This window comes from Xiphophorus hellerii, chromosome 13 (assembly GCF_003331165.1).
Source record: "Xiphophorus hellerii strain 12219 chromosome 13, Xiphophorus_hellerii-4.1, whole genome shotgun sequence".
In the NCBI taxonomy this organism is placed as follows: domain Eukaryota; kingdom Metazoa; phylum Chordata; class Actinopteri; order Cyprinodontiformes; family Poeciliidae; genus Xiphophorus; species Xiphophorus hellerii.
The window spans coordinates 4,626,567-4,641,544 of NC_045684.1; the positions used below are offsets into that span (position 1 = coordinate 4,626,567).

The 14,978-nt window shown below is 36.5% G+C and overlaps 1 protein-coding gene across 1 annotated transcript; it reads right to left on the bottom strand.

Annotated features, from left to right (window-relative positions):
• Window positions 1-14: 14 nt before the first annotated feature.
• On the bottom strand, window positions 15-13,444 carry LOC116731340 (cell division control protein 42 homolog). The gene is made up of 6 exons (XM_032581068.1): window positions 13,356-13,444; window positions 9,833-9,937; window positions 5,112-5,184; window positions 4,773-4,882; window positions 4,357-4,554; window positions 15-2,423 (listed from the first exon to the last, which is right to left on the bottom strand). The coding sequence occupies exons 2-6, from the start codon at window positions 9,935-9,937 to the stop codon at window positions 2,334-2,336; spliced, it is 576 nt and encodes a 191-aa protein (XP_032436959.1). The 5' UTR covers window positions 13,356-13,444; the 3' UTR covers window positions 15-2,333.
• Window positions 13,445-14,978: the final 1,534 nt, after the last annotated feature.

The window sequence follows — 14,978 nt, forward strand, 5'->3', positions numbered from 1 at the left end:
AATCAATCAAGATAAAACATTCAAGTACTATTTTTATTATTTCCATACACCCATTCCAACAAACATTCAAATTTAATGCATGACAAATATTCAATCTCCAAGTATTGTTTTAAAATATCTTTCGTTTTTGACATCAGAAGCTTATTAAAGATCTTTTTGTTTGCCAAACTAAGCGGGCGATACCTTAACTGTTGGCACTCTGTGTGTTCATCAAGTAGTTGTAAAAATATCTAAAAAGCACAAAGAAGAAATCAAAACTTAAAGTGTCTAAAACCCTGCAAGACTACTGTCCCCAAATAAACAATAAGAAGCAATAATATCTATATAATACTCATAATAATTCATTCAATATCTGATCAAAATGTCAACATCAACAGATTGGTTTAAAAAAAAAAAGGATTTTGTGTTCATTTCATTAGAAAATACAGTCATCTGAAGGATTAAAAGAGTTTTCTGGGCTCAGGACAGTCAGTGCTAGAGAGCACTGAAACTCCATAAAATAATATGCATCACCATTTATCCCATTCTATGCAAAACAAAATCTAGTCCCCAGAGGAACAATTTTTGAACAAGCACAACTGCTGAGTGAAAATGTGAAGCTCTGCTAACAAAACAAGCTTTAGTTTTCATTTTGTTCAAAGAAGTTGGGCTAAGAAAGCAGCGTAACAGCAACAAAATAAAATCTATGAATAATTCAAATGATAATTCCTAATAATTATATTAACATCTAGATCAACATCCTGGAATCTGTGAAGCAATGATTTAGTTGAACTTTGGCAGAAGAAACAGCAAAGGAACATTTGAACCACATCAGTCCTTTTTAAGGCGTTCAGCTGCTAAAAACTAGAGAGATCTTTCCAGAGGAACAAAATAATCAAAATAGAAAACATTACGTGGTTTTGTGTTAACTGTTTGAGATCGATGAAATAAAGCTGCAAAATGTCTGGACATTATGGCTCACCAAACAGCTTAAAGATAAAAAGTATTTTTTTATATATATAAAAAAGGGTAATTTCCACCATTAGATTAAAGCAACCACCTATTAGGAGTTTGACTGGGTTAAGGCAATAAGACTATCTAACATGTTGAGCACTTTAAACCTCCAAGAATCTAAAATGTATTCAAGCAAAGTTTTAGTCATTCTTTCCTGGAGTGCAAAAACAGAAAGGCACAACTTGCTTTCTTCTCTAAGGATACAAACCCTTTACTCTTTGCACTTTTATTAAAAACTAAAAAACAACTGTAATCGACTTATCATTAAACATTGAAGCCTTAAAAGTAAATATGAGTTTGATTGGAGTCATCCGGTTCAAGATGTCTCAGAACCTTTGAAGTCTCAAATGCGCGTTTGTTCCACATTGGTCAGATACCAACTTTTCTTTGTTGCTCTGTGGACAAACCTGCAGATCCTGCTCATCATGTTTCTACATTACTCCAGATAACTTGTTCAGATTGAGGGCAAGGTTTTCAGTTTCTTTTTTTGTACGAATAAAAGGTAAATTATTTATTATTCAGTTTTAAATTCTTAAGCGTCATAGAACAATACTTTAAGACCAGATTTAGTGTACATAAAATGTGTTTGAAACTGAACATTTCCAAACACATTTTATGTTTGAAAACACATTAGTTTTTTTTAAACTCACTTAGACATAGTTGTAGATGTAAAGATTTTAACATTAGAAATGCCTTTAAGTTGCTCCAAAAACTACCTTGAATTCCAGTGGCATAAGCAAAGCACTTATTGTGTTTCTATTAACCTTTTAGGATGCTATTTTGAATAAATATATGAATTCAAAATGCATTTTTGGTGCTAGAAAAGATCTATGGTAGAAGAAACAAAAAGGAAAAAGAAAATGAATGCAAATAAAACTTGATGTACAGAGAAGTAAAGCTGGCACATAAAAGGGAAGGTGTTTAAACACTAATAATATAGTTCTTTAATTTCCTGCAGACCGTCACTGCCTTATTGCTAAAATATTTATCCAAATGAGGAGCTGGTTTTCAGTTCCAGCTGTAAGCTTGTCTCCATCCATGCCTTACAGTTCATCGCATCCCATTAACAAAAGAAAATCTTGTTTACTTGTTAAGTGTGGAGTGTAGTTCATAAATGTTTACCATGTTAGAGTGACTTATCTACTAGGAAAATAAAGCGGCTGTCAGTTTTAACACCACACCCATGTTAGGTCACTACAGCTGAAGGCACTGTTTAAACATGTGTCTACACCCCTCCCCTTGGTGCTCCCTCCCTCTGTTCCCGTACAGGATTGATCTCTTCCTCGTCCACCTCCTCCATCTTCTTCTGCTTCTCGTCTTCCACATCTTCCGGAAGATTTCTATAGGAGAAGGCAGCGCTTTTTGGGTTTGATGTCTGGGGGCTCCAGGGCTGCCAGGATGGCCTCATCAAACACGTTCTTCAATCCTCTCTTAAAAAAAAAAAAAAAAAAAAAAAAATCAGACACAAAGAGAAACATTTTTTTTTAAAGGTGCAAATTCTTCATTCCACTCCTTGATTTAGTAAACAGATTATTGGTAAGATGTAATGATCTTAGAAATTGATTAATCTATCGATTATCGAATAATGGGAACTCTTTTTTTTTGGATTGGCTGATTAATAATCGAATAGCAAAAGGTACTTAATAGGAGATTTCTGTTTATTTATTTTTCTTTACAGAATTTGAACCAGGTTAAGCCAAAACTAAACCACTTGAGGAGTTTTAAGTATATGAAGGCTTTTATTTTTGTACAGTGTAGGCTTAATTATTGCTTTATGTTCTTTCCTCAAAATTGTCTTTTTTTTTAGTCTGTGTATGCCAGTTAATGATTAATCAATTTCTAAATTAGTTGACAAATATTTCAATAACTGATTCATTACGATGAATCTGATTAATCATTTCAGCCCTAGTAGGACGAGTAAGGAAAAAAACATCACAATAAGTTTCACTGCAATATAACGATGACAAAGAAAAGAATGTCAAACTCAGACAGGTTGGAGAAAGAATACATCTAAAAGTTGTAGTAGTAGTTGGGCACCCATACAAGGCGCTATATCAGGCTCTTCAGGAAAGGGTGAGATTTAGCAGTATTGTTGTGAAAAGAAATAATACTCTTGTTTTTGTTTTCACAGATGTTATTTGTAATCAGTGAAGAAAATTTCACTCCACATTTGACTTGTGCAAAGATTCTAGTTTGCCTATAGATGTCTAACTAAGTTGGTTATATTCCAACAAAAATATTTTATCTGATCAATTAAACTGGATTTTAAAACCTATGTTCAGAGTAGAATTATTCAGTTTAGGTTTGATCAGAGTAACTGTTTTAAATTATAAGCTGGAGATGATAATATGCATAAAAAAACTGTGAATAAGCCCTTTAGTTTAGTGTCTCTAAAGCAGATTCAGTGTTGTTAAACTTTTGTATCATGTTTGTCACCATTTCTGTAACCGTAAAACACCCAAAATGGTTCCACAAAAACAAAACACTCAAAAGTAGTGGGAGGTTCATCAAACATGTAAAAAACTGGGCTTACTTCAAAATGAGTTTTATAAATAGATACTAGGTGTTAAGGTTAAAGCTGACACATAGGAATCATAATAGCTTACCCTTACTTCCCAAGAAAGTCACTTCATAATCTCAGCAAGATAGCACTTTGTGACACTTTAATATGAAATATTGTTGCTTTTTGAAATCATAAGTTATGTTACACTCCTACATCATTGACATTTTTGCATCTTAAAGTGAAAAACTGAAATGACTTTCTTAATTATCCAACTGTCACTCTATTTTACTCAGTACCCTCACCTATTTAAATAAAAATAAAAAACAAATCCTTGAATGATGCTCACCATTTGTGCTATGTAAGGTTGTGCATTTTTGCAGAAGTTTCCTCTAACATGGACTTGACTGATTTATTGGACCGATTGCATGTTTTTAAAAAAAAATTAGTTTTAATGACTTCATGAACTTCCTGCTCTTTCAGGCATTGTGCAATGCAAATGTGCTCATGCAGCGTTCCCTGACAAGTCCGTTACAGCCTGACAAGTCCCGTCTTGTGTAAAAGTTAAGAAATGCACTCAGAGTTGTAATAAACAACCTGTTTGTTTATGCTTGGAGAGTCTGCCTTTATGTGAGCTTCTCTTCTCTAGTTGGTAAGTTTTTTACTTTCATGGCCTAATTCCTTAGTCACAAACTACATTAGTAAAATGACAAATTATAAATAGTTTATCAATATTTGGATAGTTGTGAACCAGAAGAGAACCTGGACACAGTTGAATCAGAAAGGGCTTTGGACTGCGGGGCCTTCCAGTGGTGGTGAGGTGAGAGTCTGCAGTCAGAAGCAGTTGCCTCCCTCCCATTTACCTGCGTCAGAGCTGAGCACTCCACATATTTGACAGCTCTGAGCTCTCGCGCCAGTTTCTCCCCACTTTCAGAGCTCATGGGTCGTTGTTTGTTCTTGGCCAGCTTCTCCATTGTGTTGCTGTCGTCTCTTAAATCCACCTGAGTTCCAACCAGCAAGAAGGGCGTCCGCGGGCAGTGGTGAGAAATCTCAGGGACCCACTGTGATTAAAAAAAAATTTACAATAAAAATTAAAGTCAATGAACTAAATCTCAACTCTGGGATTGCCAAAAACTAAACTAAAAATTAAATAAATAAATAACAAACAGTAACTATTCAAGGGAGAACTTCAAGTGATATTTGCCTAAGTTTAATAAATGATACTTTATTTGTAAAGTTAGGAAGAATGTCCATTGCTATACAATTAAAGTGACCAAACCTTCTCTCTGACGTTTTCAAAGGAGGAAGGCGATACGACTGAGAAACAGACGAGGAAAACGTCGGTTTGAGGGTAGCTAAGGGGTCGCAGTCTGTCATAGTCCTCCTGACCTGCAGGGGGAGACAGAGACACTTAAAACTAAAATGATAATAAAAAAAAATAAATAATTAAATAGTGACAGGAAGGAAACAAGCAAGTTACTTTATATCTTCAACATTAAAAGAAAGGGTAATTACAGTAGGAATACCAACACTCCCTTTAATTTTTCAGTTACTGTGGGTGCCAACAACACCAATATCAATCGCAAAAGGTTATAGGTATATGCAGATTTATTATCACCTGCAGTGTCAAACAGTCCAAGGGTGTATGGCTCCCCTCCGATCATCACTGTCACAGCATAGTTATCAAAGACCTGGACATGAAACAGGGCAGAATATGAAAAAGACTTAAAAATAAGCTAAGAGGAAGCCTGGAAAATGGGAAGTGAAATTGTCAGAAATAACAGGAAGAGGGCTGAAGAAAGGCTTACTTATAAAGACGCTCGACTGAATTAAATTTGTTTCTATGGAATGCAGAAATAAATGGAAAGTAAATAAACTGTAGATTTTTAGAAAGGCTGGCAAAAACAGGTCATGCCTTCCAACATACTTTGTTTTGCCATGTCAAACATATCCAAGATGTTTTATTCATTGAAGATTGTATGGACTTTCATTTACTCTCCTTTGCTGCAACCCAGATTCTCATTCTATCAAAATCCTGTTTGAAACATCATACTGAGATAGAAACAGATAATTAAACAATTTGATATTTTAATTATTTTACCTGTTCAGTAGTGTTATAATCATAATGATTTACAAGTACATATTTTTAGTGAGAGACGGAGTTTGATTAAAAATGGGGAAGGATCATATCTACATGCTCTGACTCTGAAGCCAATTATTTCATAAAATGTGGGAGACATTGACCAATGAGCTGCAATTGCTGAGCTACTTGAACCGTAGCATCTGAGACGAAGGTGAAATGGGGACGTGTCTCTGTGGGTGTTTTAAATATCTTGTTTACTGTGTCATCTCCACGGCAACAAAAACAAACTTCCTGTTTACATTTAACATACCCTTTGTCAGGTGGTGTTACTGCGCTGACAAAGCTCCACCCTCATGTAAGCAGAAATCATGTGAGGCTTCGTTTTTGTATGGACTGGGTTGAACAGAGTGGCTTCAAATATCCTGTTCACTAGCAGCAAACCATTGAAAAGAAAAGTTAAAGATATTGTGGTGAACGGCTGCTCAGGTGAACAAGCTTACTGACTCTTACTTATTCTTCTTGTTTTTCTCTCATATCCTCAGGCTGCTGCCATGCGCATTGACATGCAGCGCCGTTGCAACATGCGTGTGCAATATCAGTTCTTCAAAAGTGGAAAAGAGCAGGAATGCACAGCTTCAACAAACACCCAGCCCTGCTGCTGTTTGGTGTAGCCTGCAGACATTTTGGTTTAAATAAAACCCAGAATGCTGAGGTAAGATCCAGCTAAACCAGACTGAATAGAAGTCACAGACAATTTTCTGACACCGTAAATCATAGTTGAACCAAAATTTAGCAAAATCATCTATTTGGATCCATTTTTTTTATGTTTTCATTTTCAGGTCAAATAATTTTTAATATCAGACAAAGACTCTACAAGTAAAAACAAAACGCCATCTTGTAATTTGGACAATAGAAGCTGTCCAAACCAACATGGTCAAATGTAATAATATTATGCCTTCCTTGTTAAATAGTGAATTAATTGTAATAAACAGTATTTACTGGTTATTTTACTAGCCATACCCAAGCCTGAGCTGTAGAATCAAGCACTTAAAACAAGGAATTTAATAACAGATAAGAAACTTGTGTCTCTGCCGTCCAAAGTACCAACTTTAAAAGGGTAAAATAGTCATTTCTGAAGCGAACAAAGGTAAGGGTAACAAAAAAAAATCCTAAGTATTGGTTCTTCACGTTGATTCTTGTTCTGGGTTGTCAAGTACTCCACAATTTATAAATAACAGGGGTTTCTCCAAGTCTTGCTCCGATATTATTAAAAGTATAGAGCTAAATAGACCAACATTATTTACATAATGAACTAAATGTACTTTATTTAGTTCCATCATTACTTCCAAAAACCACAAAATGTGCATCAGTTCAGTTCAAGAAGCTGAATTGGAAATGCAGCCTGAGGTGAATCACACCGACATGTATGGACAAAAACAGGCAAACGGAAACAGAGCGGAGGGGCGAGGCAAGGGAAATATGTTGACTTCAGTAAAACACAAATAAAGCTGGGATACTCCGAGGCCTAGACTGTAGGCGTAATCTCAGAAATTTACCTGGGTGGACAAGCATAAAATAATGCAAGGTTTTCAAATTTGTTTTAAAATAAAAATCTAAACATGTGGCGTAAAGAATTCTTCCACCGCCTCTTGCTGGAAATTGAATCATTTCACAGTGGGATGGTGTCATCAGCATGATGTGCAGTTAGTTTTCCTATGTTCAGGGGACTGATAGCAAAAACTAAGATGTTGAAGCTTGGTATTTACTACTGATCCCACTGGTTTTGGTCTTAATAATGTGGTTTATTCAATATTGTTCTACAACAATCCCCTAAGACCTTCACAGAACAGCTTTGATTAAGCTGGGATTAAATATTACACACGATCAGTTCATTTACTAATTAGATAACAACTTGAGGCAACTGGAGGCACCTGATTTAATTTAGCGGTTTCAGAGAATGGAGTGAAGAAGAATATAAATATGTTTTTTGCTTTGTCAAACGTAGAAAAGGTCAGGTAGTGAGAATACTTTTGCACTGAGTTGGGCAGTAACTAGCTACATTTACTCAGATGCATTTACTTGAATAACTTTTTGGAAAATATTTACTTTTGGGAGTATTTTTACTATGCCCTCCATTTCACTTTTCCTTGAGTAAGTTTATTATGAAGTATTACTACTCTTACTGGAGTAAACTTTTTGGATACTTGATCCTCTGTGAGTAATTTCACTGAATGTCTGTTTTAACCAAAAATTCACCAAACACAGACACACATTTGCAGTTTTAGTTAAAGTTTCACAGAAAGAAATTGATTTGGAAAAATGTTTCTTTTGCCTGATTTTATTATTTGGTAATTATGTTAATTGTATGAGTTATTTGCACTTTCCTCCTTAAAATACCAACATTTCCACATAACCACTAAAGGGCTGATGTGTTCTAAAATACGTTTTTACTCTTTCTTGTAAGTAATTCTTGGGCTGCTCTTTGTTGACTACTTCAGGATACGTTTTTGGATTACGCCAAGACTACAGCAACTCCGGCAAACAACCCGATCAAAAACAGTGAAAAAAGCTTAATATTAGAAAGGTACACCATCTGTACTGTTGATACGCATATAGAAATGATACCAAATCAAAAAACAAGATATCCCTAAAAAAAACCCCAATAAATCAGTAAATTCTAAGGAGAGGGTTAGACTTAGTCACTCTCTCCTTGAAAATCACCTCTCCTACTGTGGTGATTGTCAGATGACTCACAGGAAACAACATTGCAAGAAGCTGCAACAACACAATGAATCAAAGAGGAAACCGGAGGTTTGTCTGCGTTTGCTGTGATGAATTGGTTGACGAGGCTACAGCTGTGCCTGCTTCTAAAGCTAATATATAAAACTGTGAGAAAAAAATGCTTGTTCAAAAGTTCTTGTCATTTATCCCGGAGGCTATAAGAAAATATAGATGAAAGGTTTACCATAAAGTGGAAAAATAAGGTTGTTTCTAATAATAGAAACACTGGCAGGAAGAGGATGTTGTTTAGGTGATAAGAACACTAACAATAAAACCATAACTGACCAAAATGCAAATGCAATTTGACAAACTGGAGAGATAAGAATAGTATTATATAAAACTTGTAGACAAAATAAATTAATATGGAAATAAAGATGCAGTTTTATGGGAAACAAGCTACATAAGTAAATAAATCAGTGCTAAAAACAGGATTAACAGAAACAGAAGTAAAAGTTGAGTCAGCATTGCTGGTTCTGCAAACGTCTCATCAAACTGGGCTAAGAAGTGCCAAGAGAAGAAGCTGCCTATACGCTGAATGTTTCCAACTTAAAGTCAGCTGTTCTGCTGTTACGAGGCAGAACGCAGAGTTTGCATCCTCAGCAGAGAACCTGAACCACATTTTGCATAAAGCTGCAGAATGTTGGGGTTCTGTTACTCAGCAGGGTGCTGCTCTTATGCTTACAATCAAACAGTATGTGCATGGTTGATTTCATAAGATGCAACAAACTGCCACCAAGAGTCGCTGAAATCCAAAATGCATACATTAAAATGAAATCATACCAAGTTTGGGATTTTTCAATTATGTTTATAATATAACCATGAGTGTAAACAGTATTTTTGAAATAAAAAAGCGCAAGAACAAAACTAATTTTGATCTCACTCACTTTGCAAACATCTAATCAGTTTAGGGAACTGATAACAAAAGTGAAAGTAGATCTCTGTGTTTATGCCAGCATACAGACTCAGGTGTGCAAGATTAGTCTCGCTTGTGCCGGAATATAACAAGAACTATTCTGGAACCACTCCCAGCAGTAATCTGATCCATAAAACTGAGGCACTCTGCAGATCTACCAACAAACAGAGGCTAAATTAGGTGCTGCACGGCCAGAAAGGGTTGAAACTCACTGATCTGTCTTCAACTTTATTGTGCAAACTTCTGATACATTTTGTTTAAAGGGACAAACAACCATTTGGTATAAACTTACAGTGAAATGTAACATTATATTCATGTTTGGCAGTAGTGTGATATCTTTCAGTTTCATGAAGGTTGGAGTTCTGGTAAAAGCTAATTTTGTTTTCTCAGTCTAGGCACTGTAAACAAGTATCACTTCCTGTGTGCCAGGAAAGAGCTGCACAGTGTTAAGGGTAAATAAATAACCCTTCTTCTGTAGCTCTATAAATATCAATTCATATCTGCTTTGACCACTTCACAGTGGTATTTAAATACAAGTGGTATTTTATTATTGGTTACTCACGGTTGGTACGTATTCAGAGGGAAACTTGTTGGTTGTGTAGGAGATGAGCAGGCAAGTTTTCCCCACAGCACCATCACCCACTACCACACATTTTATAGTCTGCATCTGAGGAGGAGACATTAATGGGATTACACAGATAAAAAGGTAAAGCAGAGAAATTACATACAAAATCTACAGTGGTATTTGTACCCCTTGGATTTTTTGGGGAGACATTTTGTCACATAACCACAATCATCAATGCATAACATAGGAATCAGGCCAACACAAAAGTAACATAAATAAGGGAATGAAAAATAGCATATGCTTTTTCAAAGATTTTTACAAAGAGAAACCAGTCAACGGGACAACTATGAATCGTACAGCCTACAAATCTGGCCTTTAAGAAACTGTAAAAATAAATTAATTTATGAGAATCCAGAAGCAATGCATGGGACTCAGAAGATATGTGCAAGAAGGTGCTGTGGTCAGAGGAGACCAACATTCAAGACTTTGACCTACATACAAGATGCTGTGTGCCAGAAAAGTAACATCACCCTGAACATGTCATCACCATTGTGAAACATAGTTGTGGGTACATCATGCTCTGGGCATACTTCATGGAAGCTGTTCAGACTTTAAAAATAGAGCTATATCCAGATAGAGGAAGAAAACCTCTTAGTAGCTCCAAAAGACATAGCAACTGGAGTGGAGGTTCACCTTCCACCTGCACAGTGGCCCTAAGCATTCACCCTGAGATACAATGGAATGGTTTAGATCAGTGGTGCCCAAAGTCGGTCCTCAAGAGCCGGCATCCTGCATGTTTTAGTTCTCTCCCTGGTTTAACGCACCTGGATCAAGTGATGGGTCATTAGAAGGCCTACATTGACAGGCTGAAAAGGTTGTTACTACCACCAGGGCTGCTGCATGAAGAAGAGCACAGCACAAGCTCAAGAGTGAATTGATCAAAAGTCAAAAGTGACTTGAGAGAATCAGTGAAAGAGAGACTGAAGAAATGTGTGAGACTGTTCAATACTGACACAATAAAAAGACGACTTTAGTGGTTTTAGTGCACATGAGGAAGACAAAGATAATGATTAGTAACTTTCCCTGGTAGGCTATTGTATTTTTAAGATGGACACCTGCGGCTTAAATACAGGTGTGGTCTATATATGTACTTTTTTCCATTTCAAAGCTAATGGATACAGCTTATAAAAGGGGTAATCTTCATAATGAACATGCCCAACTAAACTAATTGAAGAAAAATTGCTGCTTTTTCTTTTCCATAAGATAACAACCATGAGCTATAAAATTAGTATGCCTGACAGGAATGCCAGAAGCAGGAACTGACTACAAGACAAGTAGACAGAAACAGTGGCCGCGCTGTACAGCAGTGTTTACAACACAATGAAGGCAGAACCTGTGACCGCCCAGACACCAAGCAGCTAGCATACCCAGGCTGCTGGTTCATTAGGTGGGACAATGGCACAGGGCTATGGGCTGCCACTCCATCACTGGCTCTTTGTTTGGGTCATTTTGGCAGTATGCAGCATTCAGCTAAACCCTGATGAGTCAGGGACACACGGTAACTGGCTGCAGGAATGATGACACCAGTTATGTCAGGAAAGCATTCTTCAGAGGTAATTTGTATTCACATGAAAACAATTCTGAACAATTATTGGCAAGCATGATCCTTCAATTCACTTCTGCTTCTTGCACACACTGTTGTCAGGGATATCAAGTTGGTCCTGTTTGGCCATCAATCAGCCTTAAAAGATTCAACAAATGATAAGAGTTTTTTTTTTCAGGTTCAGAATAAGTCATTCTGAAACTGTTTAACATCTTAAACATGGGTTCTAAAAGCGTATAAAAAGTAAACACGTCAAGTGTTGGTTTTTGTTACAGATCTAAATCCTCACAGGTTCCACCAGATCACAAAGAAAGTCTCTGAATAGCAGAGAAATAATCCTACAGCTTTAGATGCACACAATGTTCTATTTGTATTAAATTTCATATTTATTTGAGAAGGAAGAGTAGAACACACTTCCGCATGTCAAGGCATGTGAGAATCATCATACAATTACACAACAAAATGAGATGACATCAATTTAATAAAGTGTCAGACACGCAGAGCTTATTTAAGATTTTTAACCAACTGAAATATAATTTGAAAAAATGTAAAGATCCAACACGATATTTAAATCTTCTTAAAATATAACTAATATAACCAATTTTTATGAAAAATAACATTTCTTCCTTTGCTAATTGTGCTTACCATAAAAACACACCAACCAATCAGCCAGAAATCAGATTTTCTCTTTGTTGGCTCTGATTTGTGGTAGGTAAGTCAAACATTTATTAAATACAAACACGAGTATTTTTTATGTTTTTTGAGCTTAGTAAAATAAACATTATAAAATGTTAGACAAATATGTTTTGAGAGATCTATAACAATAATCTAGTAATGTTTCAATTTTGCTTTAGAATAAAAAAAAATACTACCCACATACATTTTATAATGCTTAGAAAAAAAAGAAACTGAAACAAACTGGAAACAACAAGGCAAAGAAACCCAGACATCTGTATCGGCCAGAAACAGCCTGACTGGTCTAATGAATGAATTAACAACCAGTTCTCTAATAACAGTGGTTAATTACTAATTAAATCTATGATAATAGGCAAGCAAGTGACTTGTACTCATGGACTCATCTTTATTTATCAAACTGTAATGTAATGCTTTAATTTTTATTTAGCTTGTCAATCTGCCAGGGACTGCAGATGATGGACTGAAATAATGGTTTTCAACTGGGAAATGGGAAAACACTTTCATTTTATATACGACAAACAACTAAACAAGTGAATGAATTAATTCTTACTTCTGACAGAAAACGTAAAAAAGTTACATGCAATGTCAGATCGTTCTATACATTTAAAACGTGTTTAAATGTATTTAAACCTTTAAATGATTAAGATTTTTGGTTGAGAGTTTCTTCTTCTTAGTCACTTCCGCATCGAAATGATCAATGGATGAGATAGTTTGAACAATCAGCCACGACGTTACTTTTAGAAATAAAACCAGATATAAAAGCGTGATGTTAATGATTGCTGACTGTAGCTTTAAAACGAAACTAATATTTTACAGGGTGTTGATTTTTAAAGTTAGCTAAACTGACGTAAACCAATCCCCACGCCCACAGTCAATATTATCCGTTGAAAATAAAAGAAAAAAGGAAAAACATAAAAGTTGAGAAGGAGGAAATATCTAAAACTAAACATATAAGTATAATGACGACTCATCTCACCAGCACCAGCGCTGGTTTACTTGTTCGGTAACTGAGCAGAGATTTAATAGCGCTGCTAGCATAAAGTTAGCCAAAGGAAGTAGTTTGTTTTGACAGCGGCGGGTTATCAGAATTAGTTTTCAACCGACTAGCCAGTAAAACTATTACAGTAGAACAAGTTACACTAAAAGCTGTGGTTGTTTCCTTAACTATACTTCTTCTTTTGAAGTCGCACAACTACAGGTTTTTAAGCTGTCAGCTCTTACCTTGTCCGTTCACCACCGCTGGAGTGTTCCGACTGGTGTGGTGCGTTCAATTCCTTCCTGGAAATCCCGCTTCCTCCTGTTCGGGAAGTCGGAAAAATGAATTGGATTGTGTTCAGGCACTCCTGGAATTTTTCTGAATACTTTCACATCAGTTACACTGTATGCTTCAGTTTTAATTTTATTTAGTCATGTTTTTTAAAGACAATTTTTAAAAATAATTTAACAAAATAAAAATAAAAACGTCATAACAGATTACAAGAACACTTTTTTCTTTACAAACGTATAAAGAATTTACGTTTTTGTTTTGCTTCATTTAAAGAAAATTATCCAACAGGTTATTCAGTTACACCTCTCAGGGTGTGCTATCTAACTACAGAAAAAAAAATCTATCAATCTTATTTCTTCTGGAATTTATTTTTAAAGCCACTTTTGCTGCATCTACACTACCGGCAAAACATTAGGAATGACGCCAATCAATATCTTTCAAGAAGCAGTCCCTGAAAAGCAGCATTTTCTAACACATACATATATCAAGCAAACGTCATTAATACTAACAATACTGAGCACATATTGAGAGAGCGAAAATGTCCTCATTGACCAATAGAGGGCGATAAAGGTCAAACTGTATTTGTTCCAAGTTTGTGGTTTGTCTTCTGCAGTTTTTTGTTTGAGAAATGCAACATAAAGTTATAACAGAGTGGCAATAAAATGATATCTAAAACACAAAGAATGTTCACGGTTATGATGTTTCAAAAATATGATTCACAAAAGTGTCAAATTCAAAGATAACATGTATTACCGGCCTTACAGGAAGAATTAGGCAACTGAGATTTAATTTATGTGAACATTCTGAGTTATGTTGTTGAGTTGCATAATTGATGAACATTAATTTCATGTTTTCAGTTACTGTGACTGAAAACACAATATGAGAGATTCGTTAAGAGTTCCTTAAAGCTCTGGATGTTGCAGGGTTGTGTTGGCTGTGTTGGGTTGTCTGCAAAATTGCATGGACATCAGGGGCAGTTCCCCTGGATTGGCAGACTGGGGTGGTGGTCCCCCTGTTCAAAAAGGGGGACCGGAGGGTGTGCTCCAATTATAGGGGGGTCACACTCTTAAGCCTCCCTGGCAAGGTCTATTCAGGGGTCCTGGAGAGGAGGGTCCGTTGGATAGTCGCACTTCGGATTCGGGAAGAGCAGTGTGGTTTTCGTCCTGTCGTGGAACACTGGACCAGCTCTACACCCTCAGCAGGATACTGGAGGGAGCATGGGAGTTTGCCCAACCAGTCTACATGTGTTTTGTGAACTTGGAGAAGGCCTTTGACCGTGTCCCTCGCGGAGCCCTGTGGGAGGTTCTCCGGGAGTATGGGGTACCGGGCCCTTTGATATGGGCTGTCAGGTTCCTGTATGACCGGTGTCAGAGTCTGGTCCGCATTGCCAGCAGTAAGTCGGGTTCGAGTCCGGTGAGAGTTGGACTCCGCCAGGGCTGCCCTTTGTCACCGATTCTGTTCATTACTTTTATGGACAGAATTTCTAGGCGCAGCCAAGGTGTTGAGGGGATCCGATTCGGTGGCCTTGGGATCTCATCTCTGCTTTTTGCGGATGATGTGGTCCTATTGGCTTCATC

Bases quoted from the DNA above. Each gene is read 5' to 3' on its own strand.
- LOC116731340 (XM_032581068.1), bottom strand. From the start codon at position 9,937: ATGCAGACTATAAAATGTGTGGTAGTGGGTGATGGTGCTGTGGGGAAA. The intron at 4,555-4,772 runs GTTTGGTCACTT...TTTTAATCACAG, and splicing joins TTGAAAACGTCAGAGAGAAG to TGGGTCCCTGAGATTTCTCA. The intron at 2,424-4,356 runs GTAAATGGGAGG...TTTTTTTTTAAG, and splicing joins AGTGCTCAGCTCTGACGCAG to AGAGGATTGAAGAACGTGTT.